This window comes from Artibeus jamaicensis, unplaced genomic scaffold, assembly GCF_021234435.1.
Source record: "Artibeus jamaicensis isolate MK-2021 breed Jamaican fruit bat unplaced genomic scaffold, CSHL_Jam_final contig_685, whole genome shotgun sequence".
In the NCBI taxonomy this organism is placed as follows: domain Eukaryota; kingdom Metazoa; phylum Chordata; class Mammalia; order Chiroptera; family Phyllostomidae; genus Artibeus; species Artibeus jamaicensis.
Window position 1 is genome coordinate 24,684,422 of NW_026521924.1, and position 21,494 is coordinate 24,705,915.

The 21,494-nt window shown below is 54.5% G+C and overlaps 1 protein-coding gene across 1 annotated transcript in view; it reads right to left on the minus strand.

Moving 5' to 3' along the window:
• Window positions 1-2,508: 2,508 nt before the first annotated feature.
• Window positions 2,509-21,494, minus strand: part of JPH2 (junctophilin 2) — a 59,088-nt gene continuing 40,102 nt past the window's right edge. The window contains exons 3-6 of the mRNA XM_037164607.2: window positions 8,127-8,245; window positions 6,451-7,175; window positions 5,523-5,617; window positions 2,509-4,199 (exon numbers count right to left, since the gene is read on the minus strand). Of these exons, the coding sequence (XP_037020502.2) occupies window positions 5,537-5,617; window positions 6,451-7,175; window positions 8,127-8,245 (925 nt within the window). The 3' untranslated portion in view covers window positions 2,509-4,199; window positions 5,523-5,536. The remainder of the gene's footprint in view (window positions 4,200-5,522; window positions 5,618-6,450; window positions 7,176-8,126; window positions 8,246-21,494) is intronic.

Genomic DNA, 21,494 nt, shown 5'->3' on the forward strand with positions numbered 1-21,494 from the left:
TCTGAAGAGTGCCCGGTGGCTCTTCCGCCAACTTCTCTCTTACTCCCAGGCACATGTGCAGAGGACTGTGGGTAAGGGGAGAGTGTCTGCCTACAAGCATTCAAGTTCACTGTGTTTTAAAGCAGCACCATGCTGGCCGAAACAAGTTTGCCAGCCAAGTGCAGCCTCTGAACCCTCCACTGAAGATATGGTTAGGAGTACAGGCTTTGAAGACAGACAGACAGACAGCTGTGGCTTTGAATCTTAGCTTCTTATCTGTAAAACAGAAATGTCATAAGAAATATATGAAATAATGCAACAAAAGCTCTTAGTGCAGGGCATGGCAGGTAGCAAGTGGTTAATTTATAACAGCTGCCATTATTGTGGGGAATCAGGAGTGATGGTGACCAGTTTTTTTTTTAAAGCACTCTCTTGTTAAGCCGATTTATGAGGTCACTCACGTGTGGAGCAGTGGCGCCACCTGGGGGTCATAATTAAGAACTGCAGTGTAGCACATCCAGCAGAATGGTTAGGAGCCAAGTTGGGCTTTGGGGTCAAACAGACAACGGCATTCGTGATCCTGGAGAAGGAAGTCAAGGAGGTTTGAGGTGCTAAGGGGAAGAGACAGGATTCAAACTGGCGATCTGATTTCACAGCTATTGCCCCGAACTGCACTGCTGTTCCACCACATCAGTGTCTGACTCACAGCCACCTGACTCCACCGAGTGCGGGGCTTCCCTTCTCTTGGAGGGCCAGCAAGACGGGGCAGAGGAGTGCAGAGGGAGAGAGAAAGTCAGCCTCCACAGAATTTTTGCAAAGAAAAAAATCGAGAGCCCGTTTCAATTTCAGCACGTGCAAGTGTGGTGTTGGACAGCTTGGGTATTGTTTTTATTTTGAGTTACATATTCGAAGTGGGCCATGTAATTTCTGCAGGCTTGAGGCCTGCAAAGGTTGTGATCAGGCTGGTTTTCTGTTACATGCAGCCCAAAGCACCTCTCGCAGCACAGCCAGATCCTCTGTGGGCCCATCAGAGGTCATGAAATCCCCTTCTTGCTACGAATCCCAAATCTGTATCCCACGGGTCCAGGGCCCCCTTCTTTTGTCTCGCCAGGAAGAGTCCTGCTGAGCCCCCAAGCCAGTGGTCAGTGATCGCAGGCCCCGGCAAGGCCCACGTGGTGGTTTTAAGTTCTGCTGTGGCAGAAGACACCTCACACGAAGCCAGACTTGGCAGAGGACCAGACAAAATGCGTGGAGCTGCTATTGGCCTGGACTGGGAGAGATAGGAGCCAGGCTGTGTTGCACCTGAGCCACTAGGGGGCGCCCGATTCCAGCCAATCTTACCTGACTCCTACAGGGACTCAGGAATGAGCCTTGTCAAACCATCCAAAGTGATTCTGATATAGCCACCCTGCTGATAGGGATTCTGATAGGGACCCCCTCACTCCCATTTTACACACACACACGCACAGCCAGTCTGCAGACCAGCCAACTGAACTGGGTTGGCTGCTCACCCACTTCCTCATGGAGTATATTATCAAAGCCCTGGGGGTTAGAACTCTCCTCAGCCCCACACACCACCCACCCCTCCAGGGGTCCCTCCAACTCATCCTTCTTCCTGGTGATCTTTGGATCACTCTGGGGGTTGGAAAACCTCTTTATCACCCGTAAGATACATCCCATCCTCATTACTGCACTGCCTGTGAACAAGGCAATGGATGCCAATTTTAGCCTCCTTGGCAGAAGAGGAAACTGAGGCACAGACAGATGGATGACTGATATACAGCAAGTCGGTGGCGGCACTGGGGAAGGAACCAGGACACCTGACCATTGAATCATCCTGGACTCGCCTGAATTTGAGTCTATCGATGAGCGAGGGATAATCAAACACTTAATGAAAAGTGTTGACTCACAACACAACTTCTTTCTTGCCACCAACTTGCTGTGGGACCTCGGAAAGTCTCTTCTCTGTAGAGTCCGAAGATGGCTTCTGGGTCCCCCTGAGACTTTCTGTAACTGACTGACTAGACCCCGAACTATCTCCACCCACCTGGGGCTTCCGAAGTCATCAATCAAAACGGGCAGGGCTAATGCCAGGACTGTAGCGCCACAAGTCTCATTCCCAACTGAGCTCTACAGCTGGGCTTTATGTAAGCTTCAGCACTGATGTAATCCTTGCCACCACCTCAGGTGCTACCTGGTTCTACCTCCTTCCCCATTTTACAGATGAGGAAACTGAGGCTCAGAGAAGTAAAATAAGTGGGTGAGAAAGACTGGGGCCCAGGAGGACCCAACCTCAAAGGATGGGCTCTTTATTCTACCAGATGCTGCTCAGGGAAGCTTCTGGAAGTCAGCTTTAGAGATTCAGGGTCAGCCCTACAAGGTTCGTGGCCTTTGAGCCGCCCCTCATGAGGTATTATGGGAACAGTAACAGAGAGATGGAGCCTGGGCCAGCATGGCCCAGAGGCCCCCAGCCCCTCCCGCATCAGTCCAGCATCCTGGACCCACAAGCAGACACCACAGCCCGTCAGAGCCTGTGAGCAGATGCAGGTTTATTAATGCACAGACCGCAGCTTCCTGAGTCCTTGCCCCACACATGAGCCCCCAAACCAGGCCCGGGAGCTGATGGCCCTGGGCCAGACCAAGAAACCTGGACTATGACCCAAGAGCCGGGGCCTGGACCCGATCAGCCCTGAGTGGTGCCTCCAACCTGCCCTCCTCATTCCCTAGGAGTCCAGAAAAGCCGAAACACTGATGCAGAGCTGAAGGCCTTGGCCAGTGGAGGATGGGAGAATCCACAGGCTTCTGTTTACGGAAATGCAGTCCACGAGGTCCCAGCAGGACTTGAAATAGCAAGTGTGACACTGGACCCAAGTATTCAGGGGGGAGGAAAAGCAGACCCCATCAGAAGTGAACTTCCAGTTGCAGACCTGGCCTGGGGAGGCCGAGTCACAAGTTCAAGGCCCCCAGGTCCATGGAAACAAAGGCAGGAGAGTGGCAGCCCCTCCAGCTCTGTCTGGATGTCATCGCCAAGTCCTTCCCCAGCTTGGAGGGGTGTGGAACACTCTCTTCATCCTCCCAGGGGCAGAGGCCACCAACCCTCAGCTTCGACCGTCCCCCTGCTGGCATTCAGGACTAGACACCCAGTGTGGTACCAAACTTCTGTAAGGAGCTACATGCAAACCTCTTCTGCCACACAAGCTGAGGGGCTTATCATCATGCGGACCACCCTGGGTGGGGAAGCACTGGAGTTGCTCCTCTGGCCCTGGGAAATGCCTGGTGACCAGCAGCCTGTCTTCAGCGCCTGCCTGAATGTGGGCCCCAGGGAAATCTGCTTGGTCTTCCCAAGGCTTCCATGTTCAATGCCCCCTGGTGGGCCCTGGTGGGGGAAGCAGCCAAACCAATCCACAGGGCGTAGCAGCAGCTTTGTCTCGCCAACCCCAGGGCTCCTGCACAGTGACCCCTCGCACCCTGAGCACACTGCAAGCCCTAAATGCAACGCCAGCCCAGGCTCAGGCACACACACATTCAAGGGCCGTCCAAACTCCCCTTAGCCCTTCTCCCCACCCCCACCCCTGGCCACCTGGTCAGTGGCCTCCCCACCAAATGCTCCAGCCCCTCCTGTGTTCTCCTCTTCTCTTGGTCAGGAAGGGAGGGGAGCTAGCTGAACAGGTGGGAGGAGACAGGAGCACTGGGTCCTGGAATATGCAAACCGAGCGTGTCCGATTCCTCTACTGCCACCCAGAACACCTGTAAGCAGGGGACAGCGTGTGTGCTGGCTCACGACAGTGAAAGGAGGGGACTCCGCACTATCCGAGAGCAGAGGGTCTCCCTGACTGCTGACCCACCCCAGGGGTCTGTCAGCCCAGCAGCCAGAGGTTAAAATAAAGCGGGAGAAGGGAAGCAGGAAGGGAGCTGGGATTTAATTAATATTCTGGTTTGGTGACTTCTCCCAAAACACACAAAAGCCCAAGGAGGGAGTGACCTAGGGACAAGGTGAAGGAGTGAATGAGCATGAGGGACAGGAGCAGATCAGGGCTTTCCCCGCCCCTGGGCAGAGCTCCAGGAGGGTTTCCAGCACATTCTAGGCCTCTGGGAGGCCCGCTTCAATGTTCTCAGTGTGGGTGTGAGCCGGGACCCAGGGCTCTGGTCCGGAGTCCAGTCCTCCTTGGCCGCCCCTCACAGAAAGGTGGGGCTTGCGTCCTCCGCAGGAACTCCTCGCTCTGCAGAGAGACAGCAGAGTCAGGTGCAGCAGGGAGGGAGGGTGCGCGGAGGCGCGGCCAGGTTCAAGGCAGGGTTCGAGCTTCAGGGGTGAGATCCTCCCACCGCCCCCCAAACCCCTGGGGTAGCTTTGTCCCGTGACCGAGACTTGGTGGGATCGGAGACAAGTCCCTGGGGCCTCTTCTGGCCTCACAAGGCACAGCTTCGTCCTCCCTCTGGACGCTGCCTCTGCTCATTTGCCCGTGCTGTTCCCTTCGGCCGGTTCACCGCTTCCCTCCCTCCTCCCCCACGGCCAGCTGGCTCACCCCTTTCCGTCCTTCAGAGCATTAAGTCCTCAGTTCCTGTAGCTCTCATTCCCAGACCCCCTATGAGACACGCAGCATTCGCCCCCAGGCCAGCACCCACCAGGCCAATATTGTCATTGGCTGTGTTTACACGGTGACAGGACAGGGAGGGATTCCTCCCCTCCTCTGGGACTGGGTCTGGTCCCCAAGCCCAGGGCTAAGCCAGGATCAAGGAGGGAGGGCCTCTGGTGGGGGCAAAATCCTGTTAGCATCACCAAGCAAGCACAGCAGTCACCCCGTGAAGCCTGGTCCTGGCAAGAGAAAGATTCTGTCTTGTAGATGCTGCATCCTGAGACCTGTGAGGGCCACTTTCCTTTCACTCAGCCCACTTCACCCACCCCCACCGCCCCATTCATTGCTCTCCCAGCTCCATCATAGGGCGGAAACCGACTGAGGAAGCCGACTGACTGACAGAGGGGTTTGGGGAGAAGAGCTGGGGGCTGGGGGGACAGAGAGAAAGGGCGGCTGGGAGAGGAAGGTTCGGCCGCCCCAGGTGAATGCAGCCCTGACCTGTGAGGGTCTTGGGGGAAGGGGCAAGAACGGTTTTCCTTGACATTGAGCCACAGGACTTTTGCTGAATGTGCTGTAAATTGAGGGTTTGCTCCCACTGTGTTCCCCACACCCACAACCTCGTTTCTCAGGACAGGAGCGAGTCCCCACTACATCCCTACACCCCAGCCAAGCAGTTGCCCAGTAAATGTCAGTCACACGAATAAATACATGAGCGAAGCCCCCAGTGCACACCGGGCGGAAAGCAGGTGCTCTGCTAAGGAGAGCCGTGTGCGTGTGTGTGTGAGCGCACACTGGTCCTCCCTCATGTGATCTGTCAAAACCACATCCCAGGTCCCTGTCTCCAGTGGGGATGGGCCTCAGTGAACGGCAGGACAAAGGTCCAGTGGGCAGCAGGCCCTTTTATCCAGCATTCCGACACCCAGGTGCCCAGAACCTTCCTTGGGCTTCCGCCGGCTCCTCCCAGCATACCTGGCAGATGAGGGTCAGGTGAGGAGGTGAACGAAGAGGATGGCCAGGCCGATGTTAAGCAGGATCACCATACAGATGAGGACGGTGTTGGGGACCTGGGAGCACAGACAGTGGCTGCTGAGTGCCCATGGCCTCTGAATCAGCCCCCCCCCACCCCTGTCCCAGCAGGGTGGGCAAGGGGCAGGGACTTCCAGAAGGACCCTCCTGAGAGCACCTTCCTGTTTTGTTCCCTGCAGGGACCAGCACCTGGACAGCAGGCCATCGGAGCTGGAAGAACTCTTGAAAATAATTAACCAAACCGCTCAGGGCCCAGAGCAGGGCAAGAGCGCGCCCCAAAGCTCACAGTGGGCCTGGAGCCCAGGAATGTGGCCTTCCCCACTGATTCCTCCAGGGCCACTCTCATCAGTCTCTGGGAGCCACGCTTCGCTCACTGTTGCTGCAATCCCTGGCTCCCCAGCTCCTCTGACAAGCTGGGACCCAAGCCCTGGTGGGCCCTTCCACCACCCCCAGGAAGCCCTCCCTGCTACACCTGTAGCAGTGCTGCTGGTGCCCACTGGGAATGCCCTGACCCTGCAGGTGCACCCACTCCACCCCCAGCTGCTCGGGGCTCCCAGCTGCTCCCTTTTCCAAAGAACTGCCCCCTGCTGACCAGGGAACAGGTAAAAGGCCAGCCCCCTGCCCCACTGTGGGAGGTAGGATTTACACTCCCAAGTAGTGCAATTTACACTCCCCTGTAGTGCAATTTACACTCCCAAGTCTACAGGGGATCAGGCTGCACTAGACTGAGCCCACAACCCTGCTAGGGTCTCCCCCTGCTCCGTCCTGTCCCGTCACCCTCCCCACCGAATCACCCACCCCCAGTCCTGACTGAAGCTCAGCCACCTGTAGAGACTGGACCTTGGACACCTCCTTCTGCCACCTGCCTCACCTCCTCCACCTCCACCGCGGCCTCGGCCACCAGCGCTGCCTCCTTCCGAGACTTCTTTTTGGCCCCAGCCTTGGTCAGCCCTCGGGCCTCAGTCTTGCGGGCCTTGGCCTTGGGCTCGGCTTTGGGGACGATGGGCTTGGGTTCCAGCTTGGCGGGGGGCTCGGGCGCCGGCTCTGGCTCTGGGGCCTGAAGCGCAGGGATCTGCACTGGGGCGGTGGCCGGGGTCGAGGGCGCGGAGTCAGACTCGTAGACCTCGGGCGAGGAGGGCTCTTCCTCTACGGGCGGCGGCGTGGAGGGGACCGTGCGCACCGCGTAGCTGTGGTACCCCTGGTACAGCGCCACCTCCGGCTCCCGCGAGGGCGCGGGCGGCGCCTGCAGCGCCTCGATGGCCATGTGCTCCGTGGCGGGACGCGCTGGGCTGCGGCGGCCCCCGGACGGCGTGACCGGCCGGCTGCCCTCGGTGCCGGACTCGCCGTTCCAGGAGCCTGGGCTCAGCAGGCCGTCCCTGGTCGCCCCCGGGCGGGGCCGCTTGGGCTGCGGGGGTGTCCCGGCCGGCGACGGGGGGCCACCGTGGGGCCGCGGGGTCTCGCGCTCGTGCAGCTGCGGGCTCTCGCGGGGCCGCTCCGGGAGGCCAGCGGCGCCGGGAACCCGGTCGGGGGCCTCCAGCAGACTCTCCGAGTTCTCTAGGATCTCCTGGAGCAGTCGGCGCTTCTGATACTCCGGACCTGCCGGGACGGGAACACCAGGAGAACGAGTTCGAGTCGCGGGCCCACCGCTGGGCGGCCCTGGGCAAGCCACTTAACCTCGTGAGCCTCGTCTCTTTGCCCGGCACTGTTTGGCGCAGTTTCCAAATATGAGCTCACTTAATAGTTTTAATAACCCTGCGAGGTCGATGCTGTCAAGCTCCATGTTACAGATGAAGAAACAGAGGCTCAGAGAGATGAAATCACTCGCCCAAAGTCACCCAGCAGACAAGGGCAGAGTGAGGACTAGCCAGACCCGGGGAGTCTGGCTCCTGACTTTATGTTCTGAACGGTGACACTGGTCTCTTTCCTCCCTTATCTGAAAAGTTAGTTTAATCACACCTAATAAAATGATTAATTGGGTGAAAAAATGCAGGGCCGGTCACACAAGTGACGGCTGTTGCTATGACCCCCGCCCCCTCCTCAAGGCAGGGGCAGCCAGCCAGTGTCATTCTCCCTGGGGCCAGCAGGGGGAGCACCGGAACCAGAAGCGACATAGCCTCCCCAGGCACAGACCTGTGTTCCAAGCTCTGATGTTCAGAAAACAAATCCAATCGTGCCACTTGCCTTAAAACATTTCAAGCACAAACAATATCCCACCCTGAGGAGCTCCCACCACTCCATCCAAGTGCAAGGTCTGTGTGAGAGGCAGGAGGTCCTCCTTACTCTGCAGCCTTATTTCTCAGGAAGAAGAGGCAGCCTAGAGTGGGGCCAGCCCACAACTGGGGGCCCCTGACACCCACCCCACAACCTCAGTGTGAGTCCCCCGTGTCACACCATCCCATGCTCGCACCTGCCCCAGTTTCTAGAACTCACAGGCAATCATGAACTCACTTGGGCATGTCAGCTTTCCAGCAAAGAAAAAAGAAAAATGTCCACTCCCAGGGACACCCCCCACCCTGTCCCGTCTGTCCCCTCCTTGGCTGGCCCTACCTGGCTGGTAGAAGTCCGGCGCCAGCTCCCGGGCCAAACTGCGGGCAATGTTGGATTCTTGGTTGGCGGCCAGAGCGGCCTGTTCCGCAGCCTCAGCTTTGGCCTTGGCATGGCTTGTCCTAGGAGACAACATGGTGGAAACTCAGGATCCCTCCAGAGAACCAGCCCTCGGCCCCTCCTGCCCAACTCATAGAAACACCCTGGACAGAGCGTTCAGTCACTCAGGCTGTCCGTGAATATTCACTGAGCCCTGTGGGCCACACTGCTGTGCATTCCCCAGACCATTTCCTCTTTGTTCCGGGCACACAGATACACATTTTCCAGCCTCCTTTGCAGCTAGGGGTGGTCAGGCTGAGTCTTAGCCAATGCACTGTGGGAAGAGGTGAGGGATGCTCTTTCCAGGCCTGGCCCATGGGAACCTCTCCTGCTGTTGGTAAAAGGCAGAGGAGGAGAACAGGGTGCTCCTGAACAGGGTACTTGATCTTTTCTGGGTCACAGACCCCTTTAGCATCCAGCAATGCCTGTGGACCCCTTCTCAAAAGGTTTTAAAATGCATAAATGACATAAGATTTCAAACAGATGCAATTATATTGACATAATCAACCAAAATACTTAAAAGAACAAATTTGTAATGCAACATTAAACAAAATATCTAGCGGGTCTATTATCTACGATAATTTTAAAGTACAGGTTATCATCAAAGATATTTCCAGGATACCTGAAACAGTAACAGTAACATGACGTGAAAATATACGAGATTTATACTGGTGACAAAGTCACAGGTACTGCTAATACTATTGTAGTTTATTGCCTATTCCCATAATTGAAGAAAATGCTAAATTTCAGTTAGAGGCTAGTAAAAATAAAGATGCCGTTTTCCCATCTCTTATACACACTTCCGGCACTCTGCCCTGATCCCTTTATTGGGCAGATGCACCCACCCCGAGGTGTTGTGTTGGCTCCTGATGGCTCAGTGTTGTCCCGGAGAATCGTTACCAATAGAAGCTATCTTGTTCCAAGGTCAAAACACTCCCCCCACCTCTGCCCTGCCACCAGACAGCCCACAACCAATGACTGATGACACCCCCAGTTCCCTATCACCCCAAGAGGAGCTAACTCTGTGGTGCAACCCAGGCACCAGGGTCCCTGTGGCAGGCAGGACGCCAGGTAGGGCCCCATCCATGCGTGGCTACTTCTCCGTCAAATCCTGCTTTTTTCACTCTCCTCTCCGCAGACAGTGTTCCCTCATTAACTGTGTGCACGAAAATCTCTGTCTCAGACTCGGCTTCTAGGGAACCTCCCCTAAGACAGCATCCAAGTTCATGGACTGCCCTGGATGCCACCCAGAGAGACCCCTGAAGACCCCCAGTTAAGAAATGCAGTGGAAGGAACCTGGGTCCATAAAAGGCCGTGGCACAGAGCGAAGTCCCTCCCACAGTCCCGCACTGGAACATTTAAGCACTGAAGTTAAACACCAAATGTGGGACATTTTTTTAAGCACCTGAACATTTTAATTACAATTTATTCTTTTTCTAATGTGGAACATTTAAGCAAGTCTTAAACATCTATAGCATTAAGCACCTGAGATTCCAGGGATGTTTGTTTTAGCTGTTAGTCTAGCCTAAGAGAAGCACCTATTAAAATAATAACAGCCCCATTTATGAATGGGCCGGGCACTGGTCTACAGGATTTTCGAAGATTATCTCACGTAATCACCACGATGCCTTAGAAAGCCAGTGCTGTTATTATACTCCCTTTGTACAGAAAGGGAAACTGAGGCACAGAGAGGTTAAGTGACTTGCCCTCAGACATAACGTCACTAAGTGCAGGAGCTGGGACTGCGAACCCGGGCATCTTCAGAGCCTGTGTGTGTGAGCAGGTGCCACACTGGGCCAGGGGCCCAGGATGGACAGGAGCCATGGACGAGACAAGCCCGGTCCTCCCCGCACTGTCAAACAAACAGCGAAAATCATGTAATACAACGTAACTGAATGCAAAGCGCTTTACTGCAGTTGTAAGACATGCCGGGAAGGAAGCACAGGGAGTGCACTGAAAATGTAGAAAAGAAAGACAGGACAGAGCTCAGCGGTGGGGGTGGGGTGGTCAGGGAAGGCTTCCTGGAGGATGTGACATTTAAGTCCAGACCTGAAGACACACGTAAAGGAGGCCATAGAGGTGGGGTGGGGACAGGCAGAGGGAAGAGCATGCACAAGGCCCTGAGAGGAGGTAACGACTCGGTGCCTCGGGGGAGGTGGAAGGTCTGCTCAGCGTCCACTTGTGCAGGTGAGCTGATCCCTCAGGAAGCTGATTCGCCTGCATCTCCGTACCTCGGTCTCCAGCACAGAGCTGGGCCCCCAGCGAGGGGGGGAAGTTTCATTAAGCTCCTCCCACGTGCCAGGCCCTTGCGTTTTCCCTTTGGGCCCTAAAAACTGCCTGGGGATTGTTTTCATGTCCCTACCTCACAGGTGGGGACTCTGGGTCTCAGACATCTTGCCCGTAATAGTTAACACTGACAAAGCACTTACCACCTGCCAAGGGCTTCACAGAACTTAACTCATTTAATTCCCCCAGTAACTCCACGTGGCAGATGTTACTACCATCATCCCTCCTGACAGAGGAGAGATCCGGGGCGCGGGAGTGTTTTAAGGATGTCGCCCAAACTTACACAGCCAGCCAGTGACAGAGTGAGATTTTGCAGCAAGGCATTCTGGGATCTAGAGTCTGTGTCCTTTAGCCTCTGCCACAGGCCAGGTTTCCACTCATAGTGAGTGGTGCAGGTCAAGTCCAGAGCCGTCTGACTCCCACGCCCCTGGCCTCTCCACTCTGCAGTACTGCTCCAGGAATACTTTTTTTTTTTTAAGTGGGAAAGAAACATTAATGTGTTGTTGCCTCTTGCATGTCCCCCTGGGGGACCTGGCCCGCAACCCAGGCATGTGCCCTGACTAGGAATTGAACCGGTGACCCTTTGTTTTGCAGGCCCGTGCTCAGTCCACTGGGCTACACCAGCCAGGGCTGCTACAGGAATATTTTATCAAATGAAAGTGTACTACGTGAACACACACATGCACGTGTGGACGGGCAGGCGGGGCAGTGCAGGGGACAGTGAAGAGCGTGGCTTCGCTATCAGCAGCCCAGGGTTCCAGTCTTGGCTTCACCAAGGCTGGGGCCAGGTCGAGTCATTCAGGTCAGGCTCTAAATTGAGGGGGAAGCCAAAAAAACGTTGGTAACCTGGATAAATTGTATTTTAAGGCAATCGTTTTAAAAGTTAAAATTCATGCAAAAAAACTCCTCAATGAATACACCAGGAACAAATGTAAATAAAGGCTCCACCCCTGGACCTGCAGGGGTCGCTCCACTCTCCCCACCCTTGTTCCACGCCCCCCAGGGCTCTGGCGCCTCCGGTCTGTGGCTTTGCCTGTCTGTGCCTCAGCGTCTTCATCTGTAGGCTACTGATTCTCCCCTCTCGGAGTTGCTGTGAAAACTGAGGCAGCACATGAAAATGCGTAGCCCGGGGTGGGACTGAGTGGTGATGACGATGGTGGTGGTGGTGGTGAAGGAGAGAAGGTAAAAGAAGAAAAGACATTGGTGACCCCCGACTCAGTGCGGAACGTGCATGTCCCCAGGCTCGTGCTGGCCTGTCCGTGGGTGCGTGTGATTCAAAGTTCTCAGCTTTTCAGAGACGCTTCTCTGGAAACCTGAACCCCAGGTGGGGGGAGCAGGGACGGGGCTGGGCGCACCTCCCGGCTGAGAAAATGTCCTTTTTTGGTCACGCGAGCGGGCGAGGCTGGTTTCCTGGTGCTCCAGAGTCCCAGCCTTCACACGGAGCCCTGGAAGGTTCTGTAATTCATCTGCGGGCCCTCCACGGAGCCGGATCGGGGGCTGAGAGCGGGGCAGCTCCAGAGCGCACTCCTGTCGTGCCCATCAGTCTGAATTCTCTATCAGCCCCCCTCTTCCATGCCCCAGATTTCTGGTACGGCTCCCCTACACCCCAGCCTTCAAGCCAGGAATCCCAGGGGTCGCCTGCCCTCTGTCCCCTTCACCCTCATCTCCTCTCAACATCCACAGCTGTCGATCACCCCCTCCTGTCTGTTCTGCTCCCTCTGTGGCTCTTGAATTTGCCCATCTCTCCGCAACTTCTGTCACCCCCCCTGCCATGCCCCCACCACCCCCATCCCTGCCCCCAGACCACTCCCTACGACTGATTGCAGGCAGCAGCACCTGGAGGGGTGGCGAGCTTTGCAGCCTTACAGCCAACGGCTTCACCTGTTACTTAAAATATTTGCAAGGCTCCCTGTGATGGTCACCTGGGGTCTAAATTACTCAGCACGGCCTTCAGGGCTCTCCAGACCCTGGGCCTGAGGCAGTCTTAATGGGGTGCATCTGGCAGCGCCCAGGGTGAAGGGCAGGCAGCACTGCCGTTACCCAGAGGGTCTTGCTTCTAGCTCAGCCCTCTCATCACCTGGGAGCTTGTCGGGAATACAGATTCCTGGGCTCCCCCCCAGGCCCACTGAATGAGAATTTCTAGGGGAGAAGCCCAGGAATCTGTGTTTTATAAGCCACCCAGAAGCTTCCGCTACTAACGTTTGAGGAGCGCGTGCTAGACAGACAGAAAATCCAGCTCTGTCTTGAGCGGTCCCAGGTTGCTCAAGCCCGGGAGCCGGAGCATTGCCAGGATCCCTCCCTGAGTCCGGGTCCTGCTAGGCAAAGCTGGACGGTTTCTTCTGCTGTGAGTGCTCTCGGTGTCTGGGCCGGTGCCCCTGGGCGAGGGTCCCCAGGCGGCTCTGGCCCTGCTGGAGGGAAGGGACAAGCAGAAACTGGGGCAGGGGGTGGGGCAGGGATCAGGCACTCTTCTTGATTTCATTCGGATTATCTTTCTCACCTTTCATCAGCCAGGTTAAAAATAAGGCTGGTGGTTCAGGGATAGGGGCAGGGTCTGAACCCCAGGGGAGCCACTTCCGAGGGCACCCACCCCCTCACCCATAGCTGCCCAGGGGTCTCCCCCAGGCACGGATGGCTTTTTGGGGCCGAAGACTTTCCCCTGAAACCACACCTTTGCTCAGGCTGTCCCCCCTCCTGGAATGCTCTTTCCCCCCAGCTCAAGACCCTTCTACCTATGGATTCATTCGTTTAATACGACTTCATGAAGTGGCTGTCACACAGTGGGCACTATTCTGGGCTCTGTGGACACGAGAACACACCCCGCACCCAAAAATCCCCGCGGGACTCCCGCTTCTTTGCAGAGACGGTCAGCAAATCATGGTGGTGTCTGAGCCAGCCCACCGCCTGCTTCGTACCGCCTGTGCGCCGACAGTGGTTTTTATAGTTTTAAAGTTGGAAAAAAGACCCAAAAGGGTAATATTTTCTGACGTGTGAAAATTACATGGAAGTCAAATGTCAGTATCCATATAAATAAAGTTTCACTGGAACACGGCCACACCCATTTGTTTATATTGTCTAGAATTAAGTAGTTGCCATGGAGACTGTAGGACCTGCCAGACCCAAAATATTTACACTCCAGCCCTTAAAGAAAACATTTGTCGACTTCTGTTCTAATGTGTTCACTCAACAACTGCCTCTTCTACCACTATTAACAGTAACGATGATCTATTATTTGCAGAGCACTCTGTGCCCAGCTCTGCGCCGGGGCGCCTTTCTTCACTTGACCCCAGAGAGGTGGAGTCGCTTCCTCCGGGTCACACAGCTAAACAGTGAATCTGCCCAAGCTCTTACCCATCACACCAAGCCCTCTTGCCACTAACTGGCCATGTCTTCCATGTGCTGGGACCCTAATTTATCCCTGCCAAGTCAACCACAAGACACCTCTGAAAAACCAAGGGGTGAACAGGGGCGTGGAGCCAAGCCTCTGGGGCCAAGAGGGGCAGCTCGGGCCAGGCTGCCTGGGTGCACATCCGGGCTCTGCTCCTTATATCCTCCGGCAAGTCTGGGGCTCCCCAGAGCCCCAGGCTCCTCCCCTGTAAACCAGCGATGCTAACAGCACCACCTGGGGGAAAGCTGTAAGAAATGAATGAATGAATGGCCACAGGGCCCTTAGAACAGTGGTCGGAACCTAGGAAGTGCTATAGAGGCGTGTGTTGATGAAATAAATAAGTAGTACAGTTTTGGGGGAGAAGACTGAAAGAAAACCCTGAATGTACTCACTGCCACTGATTTGCTCACTTTAAAAGTAGAAAAAAACCCCTCCGGAACAAGGTGTCCACGGTCGCTTTGGAGGACGGGGCAGATAATCTGCAGGCTGCGGAGGTGCCCGGCGGGGACGGTGCTGCCAAGCGTCTTCCTGACCTGGGGATGCTTCACATGCCACCGCCCTGCCCTCTCCCAAAATAACCCCTGGCCCTGGCTCTGCATGGCCACTGCCCCCAGAACAATCAGGTCCCAGTAAGCCGAGGAGGGAGGCAGCCGGGCTGTCTAGCCACCCGCCCAGAGAGTCCCCGGGGAGGAAGTACCCGACCTCCACGAGGACGTAGGCAAGGGCCCAGGTAGGGAGCCCTGGCCGGCAGGACCTTCCTCCTGGACCCACCCCCACCCCGGGGCTCCATTTGGCAAACACGTTGTGCTAAGTCCCTGCCTGGGAGGCTCTCACCAGAAGGGTTAAGGGTACAAGCTCCAGTCCAAATGGTAGCACTGTCTGACCTTGGCTCTCTAGCCTCAGTTTCCTGAACTGGGAAGTCGGGGTGATAATGAGTGTTTCACAAAATCACTGGGAGTCTGAAATAACACAAAAGTGCTCAATATAAACTGAGCACTTAACAAATACTGGCTCTCATGAATACTCTAGCTTTGATTATAACAATGCTTACCAGCAAATCCCTTCCAAAATTCTATGGTCTGCCAACGCATTAGGATGTAAATACGCATGCTCGTGAAATCTAAACACTGCCTCAAGGTCTGTCACACTGTGTGGGTACCACATCAGTACTCCGTTCCCGTCTAGTGGCCCCTCACGGCCCCTGTTGTGGGATAAACTGCACGTAGCTCCCTGTTCATCCGAGGAACGTGTGGTTTGTTTCCCCCTTTCGGTTACAGTGACTGATGCTTCGGTCGACGTTTGTGGACAAGGTTTTGCGTAGATGCCTGTCCTCACGTCTCTTGGGTATGTACCTAGGAGAGGGATTGTGGGGACACATGACAACTGTATGTACGAACTTCTGAAGAACCGCCGAACTGGCTCCACAGTGGCTGTCCCGTTTTGCAATCCGGTGGGTGATGTGCGAGCATCCGTCTTCTCCACACGCTCACGGACACTGGTCCTTTGCCCGTGTTTCTTATCTCGGTCACACTAGTGACTTGTGAGATGGTTTTGGTGTGCATTTCCCTGTGAGCGGATGAGGTCAAGCATCTTTTTAGGTGCTTAATGGCCATTTCTTTATAGGTCTTCTTAGGAGAAATGTCTATTCAGATCCTTGCCTATTTTTAATTGGTTTTAATTTGTCTTTTTATTATTAGGTTGTAACAGTTTTTATATATTCTAGATACAAGTCCCCTGTCAGCTACATAATTTGCAAATATTTTTCTCATTCTGTGGGCTGTCTTTTCACTTTCTTGATAGTGGCCTTTGAAGCATTAACATTTTTGCTTAGTGGAATGCAATTTATCTTTTCTTTTTCTTTTCCTGCCTGAGCTCTTGGTGCCGTAGCGAAGGAGGCTTTTCCAAACCCAAGGTCATTAGGTTTCCTCCTACCTTCTCTCCTCAGAGTCGTCTTGTTTTAGTGCTTACATATGAATCTATGACCACTGCTTCCAAAAAGAGGAAGTGGAAAATAGCCTGCGGGTCCCTACTGCCCCGGGAGGGAGGTCCCACGACCGCATCACCAGCGAGAACCCTGAGACAAGGAGAGGCGAAGCCACTCGCCCGTTGTCATTATTAGAGCGAGCACTGAGCCAGGCCTGCTCCTCCTCTGGAAGGACACAGTCTGGTGGGAGGGATAAGGCGGCAGGCGGGGGGGGGTCGTGAGAGCAGAGCACACAGAGGCTGCAGGGCCGGGCAAAGCCCGTCTGGTGGGCAATGTGCTCGTAATGTGCACCTTGTTATTTGTATATGACATAGTATAGACGTAAAAATATGAAATAGATAGTTTTAAATAATACAGCTTCACCATCAAAACCTTGGGAAATGTAAAATGAGAAACTGCTGTTATAATTCTGGCATTTTCGAAGGGGCCCGGAGCACCCCTGTATGACCCCTGTATGACCCCTGTATGACCGGGGCTGACTCCCAGGTGTTTTCTGGGCTCTGACGTCTTCACCTGTAACGTGGGGGCAGGAGCAGCCCCTACTTCACACGGCTGTTGGAAGCACAGAGAGAATTCAATTGTACGTAAAGCATTTAAAACAGGGCTTGGCACACAGTAAGCGCTGGGCAGGTATTTAAAAAACTTAGAAAGGGTATTTGTTGTAGTTGAAGAGGGGAACACGGATTCCGAGTCTGGGGGGCCCCATGCCACCCCCTCAGGCCCCATATAGAACCTCCCACCCGGGGAGCCCAGGCTGAAATCCCCAGGCCGTAGAGGTGACCTCCTCCAGATCATTTTAAGGTGATCTTTCTCCCTTTCTTAAAGAAGACCGCCAGTCTGGTGGGGAAGTCTCTTTCATGCATGACTCTGTGTGTGACCCCTGCCCCAGTCGAGGAAGAGGGAGCAAAGTAACAGAGAAGCTGATTTCTGAGTCCCCCCTGTGTGCCAGACACCTGACCTATGTGGTCGGCTGCATAATGGCCCCAAAGAAAGCCAGGTCCTAACCTCTGGAAGCTGTGAATGTGACCCTATATGGCAAAAGAGGCTTTGCAAATGTGATTCAGTTAAGGGTCATGAGATGTGGGGATTATGCTGGGTTACAACGGCAAGCCCTAAATGTAACGACGGTGTCTGTGTAAGAGAAGATGGAGGGAGACATACCCAGAGAAAAGGCGATGTGGGGATGGAAGCAGAGATGGGGGCAACGAGCTGTGCAGAGGGAGGAAGGGGCCACAAGCCAAGGAATGGGGGCGGACACGAAGAAGCTGAAAAGGCCCCTATTTTCCTGTAGGCACCTCCAGAAGGAACCAGTCCTGGCAACACCTTGACTTCGTCCTGATGAAACTGATTTCACATGTCTGACCTCCAGAACTATAAGACAACACATCTGTGTCGTTTTAAGCCACCAAGTTTGTGGTGATTTGTTATGACAACAAAAGGAAACTAAAGCAGCCTGTGTGATCTCATGTCATCCTCAAGAAAATCCACTTTATGGGAGAAGAAACGAAGGCTCAGAAAACCACTGGCCTGAGGCTCAGAGCTAGGAAGTGCCCGAGCCAGCTGGAATGTGAATCCAGGTCTGTCTGGCCCGGCGCCTTGGCTGACCCACGCATCTGCTAACTGCTTCAGTTCATGCCTGCTCTCCAGAAGGGCCCAGCAGCTGAGACTGGCCATAACCCAGCCTGGGGCATAGCGAGGCCCCGAGTTCTCCACATCCCCAGCGTTCACCCTGCCTATCTCAGAGGGAGGGTCCCAGGCTCATGTTACTGTCCCATGAAAGGCTGGTCCATCCGGGTCTGAGAACTGCTTGGAGGATGAGATACAGCTGAGGCCTGGCTGTGCTTTTTTTTTTTTTTTTTTAAATATTTTCTTTATTTATTTTTCGAGAGAGGGGAAGGGAAGGAGAAAGAGTGGGAGAGAAACATCAATGTGTGGTTGCCTCTCATGCGTCCCCTGCCGGGAACTGGCCTGCAACCCAGGCATGTGCCCTGACTGGGAATCGAACCGCGATACTCTGGTTCGCAGGCCCGCGCTCAATCCACTGAGCTACGCCAGCCAGGGCTGGCTGTGCTTTTGAAAGCAGTAAAACAGGGTGTGAACCTCAGGTCTTGCTCTTTGTCCCCACATAGGACTGGGCCCTCCATTCCAACCTGGAACCTAACTGTCCACCCTTTTAGAACTTCTGAACATGCTTCTAGTCCCTATTTCAAAATAATTAATTATAGGTGTAAAAACCTAGCACCTAGCTAGGACTTTTAGAGATCAGGTTTAATGTCTTCCTTACAACAACCCTGAGGGGTAGATATTATTACGACCACTAAAAAGACAGGGAAACCAGGCTCCCAGAGGCAGCGTGGCAGAAAGGCAGCCACATACCAGGAAGTGCAATGGCTGGGGCCCGACCGAAGTCGTGGTCTGACCCCCAAGCTGCATCAGCCAGTGCATGATGGGCCCTAGGAGGCATTCCAGTCTAACCCCCGCTACCCCGAAGGAAGAGGGCAAGAACTGGATAAGACTTGGGTTTCCTGAGCTGGTCCTGCTCTATCTGATGTCCCCTTGTTTTCTTGGAGCTGAAAGGCCCGACTGAAATGCAGGCATTGGGGTGATATTAAAAATATCTAGCAACTGCTATGGTTGGGTGGGGGGAGCAACCAACTAATGAGAACAGTGTGGGCGCCCCCTGCTGGGCCATGTGGTTAACTAAATGCTGGGTCCTGGGGTAGTCAAGGTCCTGGGCAGGCTGCCAGGTGAACGGGGCAGTAATGGGGGGCGGGGAGGAGCACTTAGGGGGCTCAGGGAGCTGCTGGTTACAAACTATTATAAACTGGAGCATTTCGGACCTCTACTAACTGGCACAATGTTACTGGACTATCCAGCTGGATACTAACTCTGGATGCAAATTTTCCTTCTTACATCCCATCTGGCCCAGGAAGCCTTTCCCAGAGGCCACTCCCGATAAATTTGATCTTGATCCTCTGCTTAAGTCCCCACAGTGTCCTTCCCAGTGCCTGGGGGGTAACTGGAAAGCATGCATCCAATTTCACAACCTCGCTCCAGCCAAACTCAGCCTTCCAGGTGCCCAGAAAATTCTAGATCTTCACGAGTGCCCTACTGTTTCACCTCTGGGGCTTTTACACTTGCTGCTTCCTCTCCGGGGAGCTCTTGTCCCCACCCTCAGCCTTCACCAATCCTTGGGTGAACTCCTCTTCATCCTTCAGGACCTTTCCTCAGCCAAGCCCACCAGTTCCCCACTCTTCCAGTCCCCTGAACGTAGCTGCCACGTTGCTTTATCTCCCTCTCCTGAGCCTGTGAGCCCCACAGGGGGCAGAAGCCTCACTGCTGCGCCCCTGCCACAAGAACAGAGGCCGCACATAGCAGGTGCTCGGGAAATATCTGTTAGGTAAACTTTGTGCTGGTTGGATCGCCTGCACTTGACTGTGAGACTCACAGAGCTGGAAGGACCCTCAGAAAGCTCCTCCTCTCACTTATTAACAGCACAGCAGCAAGATGAAGAAACTGAGGCCCAGAGATGCCTGTGTGACTACTTCCAATAACTGAAATTAATCCTTGTGATTATTACTCTGTTACAGGCATGTTAAAAGGGTCGCTTACCATGTGTCGGGACTTGTTCTAAGTGCTTGCTCATATTTATCACTTAATCCAAACAACTACTTTATAAGAGAAAGACTACTGTTGTAGTCTTCAGTGTACAGATGAGGAAACTGAGGCTCTCAGTCCCAACAACTTTGCCCAAGGGCACATAGCCAGCAAGGAACAGCAGCTCCAGAATCCGTGTTTCTCTCCACAGTGTGGCCACGGGCACCTCCCAGGGGGGCAGTAGGCCCTGCCTCTGCCTCCTCTATGGAAACTGCCCAGGCATGGGTGCGTAGTAGGTGCTCATAGAAACCCTGGGCAATGAAGGTGACACAAGAAGACGAGCGTATACTGGGTATGAACCGAGGGTGAAGCCCCCAGACCTCTTCTAGCCCCTTGCTCCAGAGACCGGGGAGGCAGCCTGGGAGTGGCCCTCTCCCAATGTCCGTGGCTGCCACTGTGCCTCAAAAGGGGACAGCCTGCTGGAGAATGGCTTCACCTTGTGCCCAGTCCGCTCCTCGGGTCCAATGCAGCCAGGAAGATGCGGAATTCCCCTGGGGCCCACCACCATCATCAATAGGCGATGTCTGTCAGGGGTATAGTATGTACCAGGCACAATGATAAGATATTCGCCTGTCATGCTCATGTAGTCCCCACAGTGTTCTCTAAGATAGATATCACTATCAATTCCCACTTTACAAATAAGAAAACAAAGAGCGAAAGGGGCCCTGGCTGGCTAGCTCAGTTGGTTACAGCATTGTCCCAATATGCCAAGGTTTCAGGTTCAATCCCTGGTCAGGACACATACAAGAATCAACCGATGAATGTATAAATAAGTGAGACAACAAATCAATGTTTCTCTTTCTCTCTCTCCCCCGCTCCCTCTCTTTCTCTCTCTCTCTCTCTCAAGTCAATAAAAAGAAAAAGAAAAGAATGAAAAGGGTAAGTAAAGGGTAACCCACCCAACTCCCACAGCCTGTAAAGGGAGAAAGCCAGGAACCCCAGTGTGGCGAACCCCAAAACAGAAGGTGGAAGCATTGTTTCGTGCTAGACTCAGACGACCTGCTTTCAAACCCCAGCTCCCCCACTTCCAAGTTGCATGACCTTTGTCAGGTCGTGGAACTTCTGCAAGCCTCAGTTTCTTTCTCTGTAAAATGGGTTAATGAGAGCACTTAGCTACTGCTAGGATGTTTGTGAGGAACTGTGGTGTGTGAAGTGTAGATTCATTTGATCATGACCGGTATTTACTAAGCACCTCCAGTGTGCCAGGTCCGGGGCTAGATCTAGGGGTATGGCAGCGAACAGGAGAAACTCGTCTCCTGGAGCTTTAGAGACTAAGCCTTCCAGGTACCCTGCACATAGTAGGGGCCCCATGAGCGGTAGCTACTGTTTTTGTTATTACTTAGAGTGATTTTACTTCCTAGGGGCTGAACTTCCCAACCCGGGGGTCTGGGTCTGATGGGATTGTCCGCCCCAGAGAGCCCACTGAGTTGGCTTGGGGCGTGCACCCTACCCCGCCCCACCCTGCCCCACCCGCTGGTGAGCCAGCCTGCGATGGCATCCCACAGGCCCGAGTCAGCAGACATCTCCTGCCTAAATAAGGACAAGGCACCCAGGAGAGCGTTCTGTGAGCCAGAGGAATGTGACAGCTGAGCCCTCCCTGCCCAGCACCGTCCCCCGCCTCCGGCCCCTCCCCAGGTGGGGCTCCACATTCCAGCTTTTCCCAGAACGGCCCCCAGTATCCCTGACCCCCTCTCTCGCCCACCAGGCTGCTCTGGAAATTGATAAGAAGCCCGGAGAAGGAATTCCAGGCAGCTCCATCTGCTCCCGGGGGCTGGCATCCCGGCTGCCACAAGGAGTGGAGGCAGAAGCCACAAGGAGGGGCCAGACCAGCCCTGGCCCCGGCAAACCTGCAGCCCTTGGGCAGAAAAGCATTTCCAGAGGTTCTATTCGGCCCAGGAGCTATGCCAGGCGTGAGGGACAGGCAGAGATTCAGACCCCACTGCTGTCTTCCTGTCACAAA